The 11,568-nt window shown below is 41.1% G+C and overlaps 1 protein-coding gene and 1 long non-coding RNA gene across 3 annotated transcripts; one reads left to right on the forward strand and one right to left on the reverse strand.

The window, feature by feature from the left end:
- The first annotated feature begins 2,715 nt into the window (after window positions 1-2,715).
- Window positions 2,716-7,408, forward strand: LOC115787853 (major histocompatibility complex class I-related gene protein-like). 2 transcript variants are annotated; one of them, XM_030740608.1, is made up of 6 exons: window positions 2,716-2,872; window positions 3,411-3,680; window positions 3,992-4,270; window positions 5,364-5,675; window positions 6,026-6,124; window positions 6,207-7,408. In XM_030740608.1, exons 1-6 carry the CDS (start codon window positions 2,815-2,817, stop codon window positions 6,290-6,292), a joined length of 1,104 nt encoding a protein of 367 aa, XP_030596468.1. In that variant the 5' UTR covers window positions 2,716-2,814; the 3' UTR covers window positions 6,293-7,408. The 2 variants fall into 2 exon arrangements, with proteins under 2 accessions (XP_030596468.1, XP_030596470.1); XM_030740610.1 differs by lacking the exon at window positions 6,026-6,124.
- Window positions 7,387-9,016, reverse strand: LOC115787855 (uncharacterized). The gene is made up of 3 exons (XR_004020550.1): window positions 8,921-9,016; window positions 8,407-8,842; window positions 7,387-8,045 (listed from the first exon to the last, which is right to left on the reverse strand). It is a non-coding gene; the product is annotated as an uncharacterized LOC115787855 (long non-coding RNA).
- Window positions 9,017-11,568: the final 2,552 nt, after the last annotated feature.

Consider the following 11,568-nt stretch of genomic DNA (forward strand, 5'->3'; position numbering starts at 1 on the left):
TGTCAGGAAGTGGTGGAGTGTGTGCATCAAGCCCGTTAAGTTTAAAGCTGACTCACACTGTGTTTTGCCCAGTTTTTTTGCAAATTGGTGACAAAACCTGACCTTGTGATGTAATCAACAGGGGAGGTGCTGGGCAGCATTGAAAAGCTGAAATGATTCAACTTTTCAGCACCTGTAAAGAAGTGAGCTGTCTTGCATCGGCCTAAGAGAGGACAGTAGGAGTAAGAGGAAGGTTGGAGGGAGGACGATTGGGAAGAGAAAGAACCAACTTTCCCTAACCTAACCCTGTCTCTCCCTTCACCCCTTGGCTGTTGGAAACACCCCCTTCGAGTCAATATTCAGCCCCATCAGCAAAAACAATTCATGCTTCCAACTACACTGCTTTATGACTTTATGACAGCCGGCTTTGGCTTTACTGACTGCCTCAGATCCTCAACTGCCTTTTCACAGAGAAAAACAATAATTATCCCATTGTTTCTATCCATGGACAGCAACACTAAACATACTACAAGATATGCTAATGAAGAAAGACAGGAATGACATCTTTGTAAATTACATTGCAGAAGGAAAAAAAAATTGAGAACAACCCATTAAGACCAAATTTGACACTGTTTTTAAATCCCATGCTCAATGTGTGTGAAGTTACACTGGTGGGAGAGAAGTAAGTATGAGAGAAAGAAAGATACAGAGAGGACAGTAGGGGACAACAGTAAAAAGAGCAGGATGGAGAGAGAAAGAGAGACTGAGAGGCAATTACATGAAGAAACAAAGTATGATAGGGAGAGAGTGTGAAATGGAGAGCAGATAATCAGGTTTGTATCGGTTATAGGTTCAGATAACGTCCACATACTTGCCATAACTTCAAAGAAGACAGGAAGGCTTCCTTCTGTATGATGTTCTCAAGGCGCTGGAGTTCATACGCAGACCTTCTGGTGCAAGACATCATTACCGGTTTCCCCATTTCACTTCTCATAACTTCAGTGAAAACCAATCACATAAATTTTACATAACAGAATCTTGTTTGTTTTACAACTGTAATTATTTAAACTGTTTAGGTACATACTAACTAATTACATTCAATATATTTTAGAATTGATTAGATTATGTAGATATTAATTAATTTTAAGGCATACATTTAAAAAATACGAGTTATTAAATAAAGTCAAATAGATGTAAATGCATAAAACTTAACTCTGCCATGAATCATTTCTGTGAGTGCACCTTGGAGCTGTACCGCAAAGTGTAAAACATGACATTTCCTGTACCCACTAGGTGGCGCTGCAACTGTCAGTAAATATTATCATATGCATAGGTTCAGGGGCAGACTGTCATCCTACTGCGGAAGTTTGATCCAGATTGGATAATGCAGGTTTGAATGAGAGGCAATCCGAATTTCCTGGCAAATTATGGAAATTCACTGTGGTGTCATGACCACGCCCTCTGGTGAAAACTCACCATTTTTGAAATTCAGATTCCCCCTGGTGTGTACATAAGACAAACAAATGCGAAGTTGATTATATCCAAAACCTCTGAGTTATTAGAGAGAGTATGAGGGCAGGAAATGGCTAAAATCAGCCATTTGATTCAAAATAGCGGACTATTTGAGTTTAGGTTTAGGCCATTGGACCCTCTGGTCTTTTTTGTTTGTCTGGACATGTTACATATGTGTACCAAATTTCATACATGTACGTGAAACACAGCAGTGGGAATTGAACTAAAGGTGGTGCTGTAGAGCCATTTTGAAAGGGCCATGCCTGAAACCATTAAAATACTTAAATTTTCACCAGATCTGACATGTGTGCAAAATTTCATGAGTTATTGAGCATGTTTAGGCCCTCAAAAAAAGCAGTTCATTTGCCTGAATGTCCAAAGCAATTACAATAGGGCCTTCACACAGGTTGTGCTCGGGCCCAAATAAAAAGTCACTTCATTCCACCATTCTATCTGAAGCCACGCAGTGGCTGTTTAAAAGGTGGTCCACTTATTTAGGACTCTATGACTCTGTGGTGGCATCAGCCATCTTCTATGCAGCAGTATGTTGGAGCAGCAGCTTATCTACAGCTGAGAGGAAGAAGATAGACAAGCTCATCAGGAAAGCCAGCTCTGTCCTAGGATGTCCTCTCGACTCAGTGCAGGTGGTGGGAGACAGAAGGACTCTGACCAAAATAACATCACTGATGGACAAGGTCTCCCACCCCATGCAGGAAGCTGTTGCTGAGCTGGAGAGCTCCTTCAGTGACAGACTGCTGCATCCTAAATGCACAAAGGAGCGTTACCGCAGATCCTTCCTCCCAGCAGCTGTAAGACTGTATAACCATCACTGCTCCCAACAAAAACCACAATAACCTACACAATGTAGGATAATATATAATATACTGTAAATAGTCCGGCCTGTTAAGGTTCAACACACAGGCACATCATGTACATTGTATATAGTGTTATTATTAGTAGTATTAAGGTTAATCTTGTTTGTTGATTTTATATATATATATATTTATATTCTTTTCTTAATAGTGTGAATTATTATATTTTTACTTATATTTATAATAACTGCGGCTGCTGTTACACCCAAATTTCCCCTCTGTGGGACAATAAAGGCTGTTTCTTCTTCTTCTTCTTCTTCTTCTTCTTCTTCTTCTTCTTCTTCTTCTTCTTCTTCTTCTTCTTCTTCTTCTTCTTCTTTTACTGTGAAAGAAAGGAACAGGAAGAGCGTTTTTTCCTACGTCCGTAAACGTATCGGGATTCCAGAGTGGATCATGGCAGCCTGAACGAACAAGATCAGTAATTATTCTAAGGATAAATACAAGGACGAGGATGAGGATAGGATGGCTTTGTTCCTGCTGCCTCTGCTTTTCTTTAGTTTCGTCTGCAAGTAAGAAACGTACACCAGAAAGCTCTGAGCGTCTCATCCGGTCTGGATCAACTAAAACTGATTTCTCGTTTTCGGGAAAACTGCGGATAAAAACGGCACTAAAAAGAATCCCCCGAACGATTTTTTTAATAATATATAATTAGTCACTGTGTGACAAAGAAATTTGGACCACAGCTCTGTTTGTTTATCATATATAAATTAGTATATTATGAGTTCTTCTAAGTATCAATATTTATTTACCCTTTTAAAGAAGGTTCGTAAAGACTGACCCTGAAACTGGTTTACTTACATTTTTATAGATGTTGGTCAATTTAATAATTTAAAGTTGATGCTGTGCCAAACATATCTTTGTCAGAGTAAAACTAAGATGTGTGTGTGTGTGCTCCTGGCACATCACTGATCACACCTGAGCAGTCCTCTTTTACACTAATGTCCTTTGACTGCTGCTTAAATAATAATCATACTGAGTGAATCAAAGTTCTGATGCTGGATCGTTTTTAGCTTTAATGTAACATTATAAACATTGTTTGCTCCACAGTGAAACACTCACTGCAGTATCTTGTCACTGCATCCTCTGGAGTCCTGAACATCCCGGAGTTTATGGGTGTTATGCTGCTTGATGGCATTCAGATGGCTTACTGTGACAGCAACAACAGGATATTGGAATTAAGACAGGACTGGGTGAAGAAAATCTTAGAGAACAACACTCAGTTGTTTGAAATGTATACTCGGCACTGCTTTGTGATTCAGCCAAGTACCTTCGGAGCCCGAATGTCCAGCTTGAAGGAGCAGTTCCAGCAAAGTGGAGGTGCAGTTTTGTTTAATATACTTCCTAATGTCTTACTAATGTGAACATCCCTTAAAGTGATATATTTACATATTTGTTCTTCGGTTCAGCCTTAATTTTACTTTTTTAAGTTTCTTATCTTAATATTTTCCACATGGACTCTGGTCCCTTAAGTCTTGTTAGAAGACCAATTATTGATTGAAGTGCATTATTTATTATGCTTTGTGAGAATCAGCACTGCAGCTGCATTTAGAGTTCGTGTTCAGATCCATATCCTGCCACACGGCCACTCCATAACAGTGTTAACAGATTATTACCATCTCTGTTTTCAGGTGTCCACATTTTACAGATGATAGAAGGATGTGAATGGGATGAAAACACCGGAGAGGCGACCGGTATTTTACGGTACGGCTATGACGGAGAAGACTTGGTTGAATTTGACCTGAAGACACTGATGTGGACCGCAGTGAAGGCCGAAGCTGAAGTTACCAAACAGAAGTGGGACACTGACAAAAGGAGAACACAGAACAATGAAAACCTCCTCAAAAACATGTATCCAAAGTGGCTGAAGCTGTATTTGTCCTATGGGAACAGCTCCCTGCAGAGAACAGGTAGACTCACACAGCACAATGCAGAAGTGTTTATTTTGTGTTGCATTGTCTTTCAAAAAATACAATTATCTTAGAAAAAGAGAAGGCAAAACATTTAGGCTCATTAATGATTTAGAAGGTGATTAAAAGAGGCTGAATCCAGGCTGATAATTAGAGTTTAATGTGTTGGTCAATAAGATCAGCCACTCACTGTTCTAACAAATTATATTTTCCCCATTGTTAAGATTACAGCAGAGATAATGTTCCCTCTGCTGTCAGGCTGTTATTATTATTATTATTATTATTATTATTATTATTAAGGATTTAAACAGGTTGTCTCACTGAGGTAAATTTTGAGTGAGACCTGTTCACAGAAAGCATATATACAAAGATTCAGACACACATAATACAAGGACACATTCATAAAGTAAGAAACTCCTGCCTGAGGGTCGTTGTAGTTCTGTAGTTTGTTCCATTCATAGGCAGCAAAGTATTTAAATACAAATTTCTAAGTTCATTATGAACAACAGGTTCTGTCTAATGTTAAAGTGTCCTGTGACCGACACTGTGAGAACCGTGTAAATGTACTCAAAGAGCAGCAGTGAGCAGGAACTACAGAAACCTGGAACCTCCAACTTTCTCATATTAGATACAATCATAATCACTGTGCTGCACAGAATAAAGAGGTATCATGTAGAAGCATGCACATGAACAATATCACAATAATCAAGCACACACAGAGCTGTGGATTGTACAGTGATCAGTGAATGAGAAACAAGTTTGTTTGTTTTTTTCATCATTTCCCTCATTTAATGACAAATTATTACATTCATTGGTTGAAAGTTTAATTTAATCCAGACGTTGAGACCATATCTACATTTAGTTTAAAGTAAGCCTGATGCAGCTGATAGAAAGCTGCTGACTCTTTGGCTTGAACAGCTCACTCTGATTTGAATTACAGAAACATTTTTGCTTCATCTTTGTTTCAGTTGTTTTCTACTGTCATGTTTTTATCTAACATGTACAGTGTACACTCAAACATTTCTTCTTACTGAATTTCTTCTTTGTCTGTTTTTCCTTTATCTCCCTCCCTCTCTTTCCCGTCTCTCTCCAGTTCTTCCCTCAGTGTCTCTCCTCCAGAAGTCTCCCTCCTCTCCAATCAGCTGCCACGCTACAGGTTTCTACCCTCACAGAGCCATGATGTTCTGGAGGAAAGATGGAGAAGAGATCCATGAAGGTGTGGATCCTGGAGAGATCCTCCCCAACAATGATGGGACCGTCCAGATGAGTGTCGATCTGAATGTTTCATCAGTCACACCTGCAGACTGGAGCAGGTACGAGTGTGTGTTTCAGCTCTCTGAGGACGCCATCATCACCAAACTGGATACAAAAGTGATCAGAACCAACTGGGGCAAAACCCAAATAAGTAAGAGTGAGAGTACCTGTGGATTATCTATAATGTGATGTTTGAATTTTAGGGGTGGTTGGTTAGTGGTGGTAATGTGTGTGTGTGTGTGTGTGTGTGTGTGTGTGTGGGGGGGGGGGGGGGGGGGGGGGGGGGGGGTCACATTTCAGACACTTAAATCTGACTGATATTGGAAATTCATCAGTGTGTCTGTAACCTGTAAAGCCTTTGGTTTTTCAGCTCTTGTTAAAAAGTTAATGATATAATTTTAGTGCATTACTTGAAATATGTATTGCAGATTGATGCTGTAGGATGGATTTATTTCTAACCTGCTTTATTGATTTTGTTTGTTTGCTGCTTTTACTGAGCAGAGATGCCCTCTGACATGACCATCACCATCATCATCATCATCTTTGTTGTTGTCGTCCTCGTTGCTGCAGTTGCATTTGTTGTTTACAAAAAGAAGACAGGTGAGGGATTCAGCAGTGCTCTAACACAGAGTGCAAAACTGAACTCATCTGACATTTAGAAATTGTTTCCTTATTATTTCAGAAACACACCGCAGCAGGGTGCCAGTGAGTGAGAGGCAGTCAGGTCACCAGTCTGTCACAGGGCTAACGCTGATAGACCACCATTAATGCCCACATTCACACTAAACTGAACCCTGTGGATGTCTTTGGACTGTGGGAGGGAGCTGAAGGAGGAAGCTCCTGTGGAGAAATGCCACACAGAAAGGACCCCGACTGGATTCAGGTTCAAGACCGTTAAAAATGTTTTTTATTGTTATTGTCTATAAAATCCAGTCCAGGATCAGTGGGACTAACAGTGTGATGTGGATTTTACAGCTACATATACATATATAATATCTTATATTAGAATGATATTATATCAGCTTCATATATCAAACATCGATTTATTTTGTTTTTTCTTGATTGTCTGCAGTATTGTCCGCAGCATTTGAAGTGCGACTCATTGTAGATGAATGTGGTTAATGCTTCAGATGGTTTAGACAGTTTTTGTCATTTTTCATTAAACTGTCCTAAAATGTAACTTCATATCTGAGTGTTTCTCAGGTTTACACTCGTCGGTTAGTCTAATTTTTTCATTGTTTGGTCAGCAATGAAATTAATCTCCAGGATCATCTCTAATCATCTTACAATATAAAACGCCTATAAAAAACGCTATAAAAATAAAATTGAATCTTTGAACTCTTAAGACTGAAGTTAAGAGCAGAAATAATCAGTAGTCATTCTTTTATTAACAGTTCATATGTTTGTGGTATTTTTCTGAGCAGCGTGCGATCACTGAGTTGTTACTGAAACAGTCAAACATGAATCTGCTCTCAGCAGTTTCTCAGCTGGACCTTTTATTCCTTTAAGTGCTCAAAGAATTGTGGTTCAGTTCAGTTTTCAATTCTGCCTGATATTTCATTAAGACATGTGACTCCAGGAGCTGTTGGCTGCAAGTTAACGTGTGTGTTTATTTTTAAATGTGTGATTTTTAAAGCTTTCTGTGTTTGGAGCTCTTCTGCTAATTTGAATGTCTCCGTTTGTTAACGGGAGACTGACCTTTCACCTTTAGTCCTCCCAAACTGTGACACTCATTCAGATCAGATGGCGCCATCATCGGTTCTCATGTTGTGTGTGTGCTTTAGAAGTGCTAAAGTTGGCACAAATACACAACTGTTAATTGTGTCCAAATGTATAAAAATAGGTTTGTCATTATACACAAAATAAACTCCTTCATTTTTTAAAGGCTGTAATTTTTCTTTGGGTCACTGTTCAACACAGTTCAAAGTGTCAGCTTAACACTGATCAACAAACTTGTTTATGTTGTTTCAACTTAACTTTTTTATAGGTCAAGTCTCTTATCCCACCGGTCATATGGTTAAGAACTCGGTACACCCTGGACAGGCTGCCTTCTGTAGCAGAGCCTTTATACAGTTTGTTTGGTTTACTTTTATTTTTCCATAGAAATATGAAACAGGCAACACACCACCACATTTATAGCCTAAGCTAATTTACCTGTCCATAATTGGGCCTTTACACTACCTTGATAATAATACATCCAGGAACGGAGTGGCGAGAGGTATGATGGGAACTGTAGTTTCTCAGGCCCCGCTGTGCACTTACGCGGTCATCTAAGCGGATACAAAGGGAAATAACAGCCCCCAAAGATCGTGGCAGATCTCTGGTGGTGAGTTCATATTTGAGATCATCATTTAAGCTGTTTAGAAAAACTCCGAGTGCCTTCTCCTCCCAGCCAGCTTCTTCCGCGAGGATCCTCAAATCCACAGAGAAATCGGCCACGCTTCTCCTCCCCTGTTTCACGCTGACCAGTCTCTGCGCGGCGACATCCGGACAGGAGCTTTTGTCAAACACCTCCTTGAATCTGGACAGAAAATCGTGGAAAGACAGATCAGGGTCCCCCCGCAACACTGCATGCCCCCAGTCTAGTGCTCTTCCCCGAAAAGGGTTAACCATCCTTTGCTGTCTAAACATTAAGGAGCAATTCAATTCAATTTTATTTATATAGCGCCAAATCACAACAAACTGTCGCCTCGAGGAGCACTGGGTGAGAAATCCCCCACATTTCGCCAACTCCCCATGGAAGACTTCTGGAGTGGGTAGGGCCTTCTTGGAATTTTCCGCAGATTCTGGTGGGCCCGTTGCTCCCGACGGAGGCGGGGAGGGCGGAGAGGAAGGAGCGGAGCAGGATGAATGAGCTTGTAAAACGGTGGTCTCCAACATACCTTTTACATCCGCCAGCTGATGGGTGGTAGCTCCCAGCTGGCTGGCAATCAAGCGAAGCATGTGATCGTGATGCTTGAGGGTTTCCTCCTGAAGGGCCAGGGTCCGGCTGAGGGGATTAGCGTCTGTTGTGTCCTTTTGTGGCTTGATCATTCTGTCAGGACGTGGGGAAGGAGAGGACACAGACAAACGCTTAAATGAAACAGTGACAGTTTTATTTATAGTGAAATCGTGAATGGGGATCTCAGGAGATGGAGCGGAGAGCTCGGGCTGAGCGGTGCCCACTGCGTGGGGCAGCAGGGAGGAATCCAAGGGGCGAGCAGTGGCAGGCTTGGTGAGAGGGGTTGGTGGCGGAACTCCAACAGAGTGTAGCTGGGCGGCGTGGAGAGCGGTGACTGGAGACGAGACAGCGACGGAACAGGCACTTCCACAGAGGATCTGAGACAAGGAGCGAAGAGCAAGTAAGTCAAGGTAACGGTTACAGGAAAAACAACTCAGAGAGCGGCCGACACTAACTGAGACTCAGTCAATGATCCAGCGAAGACCGGAGGTCTGTCAGTAGCTTAAGAAGAGCCGCATGATGAAGCAACGCATCACAGGTGTGGAGCAGCGATGCCGAACGCCTGCCCAGGAAGGAGGAGTCTCAGGGGGCCGCCTCCCAGACGGCCATGAGCCAGTCCCCAAGCACGCCCACATCACGGAGGAGAGAAAGAAAAGGGAAAACACATACACACACCCATACACCAAAACCCCGAGGCATGATACTAACCAAATACAGTTTTAACATATTTTGTGAAGAACTTACTAACATCTGGGGATGGGAAGCTCGACACTTAAGTTTCGACACCGTGTCGAGCTTCCGAAGGTGTTCCGAAACACTGCTCCGAAACCGGGTTCAAAACCCCTACATCACGTCACCGGGGCTAACCGAGGCTTCGGTGTGTTTCAGGTTCTGCTGTGTCCAGGCGGCCGAAGGTGTCAGGATTCATTTGTTTTTTCTTCTTTTTTTTTAATTCAATGAAACTTTTTTTTTATTTAATAAACCTGTCATTTTTTGTTAGCTGGGCCTTGTAATTGCTGATTTTTTATTTTTTTTTTTACCAACGATTCTATTTCATACAAGCAGTACACACACGTATAACTCACTGTTGTTTCTGTGGACTGTGAAGAACGAAATAGGCGATCCATTTACAAACAGGAGAAACATTTCTTTTGGTGCAAAAGTGGATCCACGAACTCACACTGGGACAGCTGACTGTGAGCACTGAAAATCCTGCATTTGTTTCTGCACGCGCTGAATGACTTTGATTTATTTTCAGAGACATTAGAGGAACTTCCCCAAGTCTGATCTGCATCCACCCTCCGCTCAGTGTCCTCCTCAGTCATGTTGGCCACCACGATCGCTGCAGAAGCGATGAACCAAATAATTAAACTGAGCTCGCACTGCCATAATTTACTGGTGAAATTGGTATTTAAAATTTCATTACCATATTGTATGAATTTGTATAACTTATAGTTGAAATATATCAGTATAATTCAGCTGAGGGGTCACAGTGACTGACTGGACGGGCCTGGACCTCTGATACCGTCCATAACGCTGATGCTGCAACCTGCACACTGCACAGCAGGAGGTTCCTGATGAAAATAAATACATTTGTTTTTAAATCAAGAAAAACTATGTCCATGCAAACTATTTCTTAGCAATTATCATGACAAATGAGGTTTTTATTTTCTTTTTGATCCCCACTGCGGCTTCTGCTATAAATATCTCACAAAAAGTGTTTGTATTGGTCAGTGTGAAGATGTGAAAATGACTGTTGAGACTGGCCAGAATGAGCCCATGAAAACTTAATTTTAACCTATATTTTAAAGAAGGAAAAGATTTTGTGCTTTTCTTTAGCATTTATTTTTGAATGAACAGAAAATAAAGCCGAAGGCTACACCAGCTTCTAGCTTTTTTTTAACAGGGTGAAAACCTGATGACACGAACTCCCAGAAAGATTAAAAGTCAACCAAAAACATCCAAACTTTTATTTCTTTTTTCCAGCGCTGCCAAGAAACAAAGCCGACTGAGGCCAAAGACAGCTGTGTGGTCACCACAATAAACACAGCATCTTTTCTCAGTATTTTATTTTTTATAAATTGGTCTATTGTGTGTTCCACTGAATTACTAAGCAGCTAAAACAGCCTCACGAATGTTAACAGAGAGAAGACAGTGTTTGTTGAACCGCTCTGCTCATTGCAGCTCGCCATCTGTAACAGTCTCCTTGTTTCTCCAAAACATGTGCTGATCATACTTATTGATACTTAATAATATAATCAGGAGCAATGTTTGGACTTGTGCAGGGTGCGCCTGTGTCATTGTTTCATTGAACAGCATTATCAAGATGTGGCAGTAACCAAATTGTCCAGCAGGTGTGACTGTGGAGATGGGTTTCAGATTGTTTCGAAGATTCGATATGCTTCGAACGCTTCAGTGTTTCACAAAGCCTCGTTTTGCCCATCACTACTAACATCATGTTCTTCTCCGAACTTACCTAACACTGTGGCTTTCAAGTGCCACATGCGAGCTATATAAAGGACCAAAAGTGCAAATATTACAAAAAAATAAACTCTTATGACGCTATTTTTAAGATCAGGCTGTATTTAATCATTAGTTATTATTAATCTCTGGCTCTCTTCCACAGCATGTCTTTTTTCTCTCCCCCCTCAGCAGATGACTGCCCCTCCCTCAGCCTGGTTCTGCTGGAGGTTTCTTCCTGTTTAAAGGGAGTTTTTCCTTTCCACTGTCACCAAGTGCTGCTCATAGGGTTTCGTTTTGACTGTAAGGTTTTCTCTGTAATTATTGCAGGGTCTTTTGCCATGATGGGGGATGTGTGCTGGGAGGGGTGAACCCAAATGCAGGACACAACACAGACTTAACTAAAACTACTTTATTTTCAGGTATTCAAATAATACAAAAGACAAAAAACTCGAAATCTCAACCAAGGCATAAACAAACTGGAAGCCTGGGAGAAAACTGAAAAACCAAAACTCTAAACTAGAAAAACACACAGCAAGAGGGGAAACAATGACGATGGTGCAACAAGGAAGAGGAAAACTGAGGGCTTAAATAGACACAAGGAAATAGGATAAAATAGAATGATAGAATGTTATCTACATCA

Source organism: Archocentrus centrarchus, chromosome 11 (genome assembly GCF_007364275.1).
Source record: "Archocentrus centrarchus isolate MPI-CPG fArcCen1 chromosome 11, fArcCen1, whole genome shotgun sequence".
In the NCBI taxonomy this organism is placed as follows: domain Eukaryota; kingdom Metazoa; phylum Chordata; class Actinopteri; order Cichliformes; family Cichlidae; genus Archocentrus; species Archocentrus centrarchus.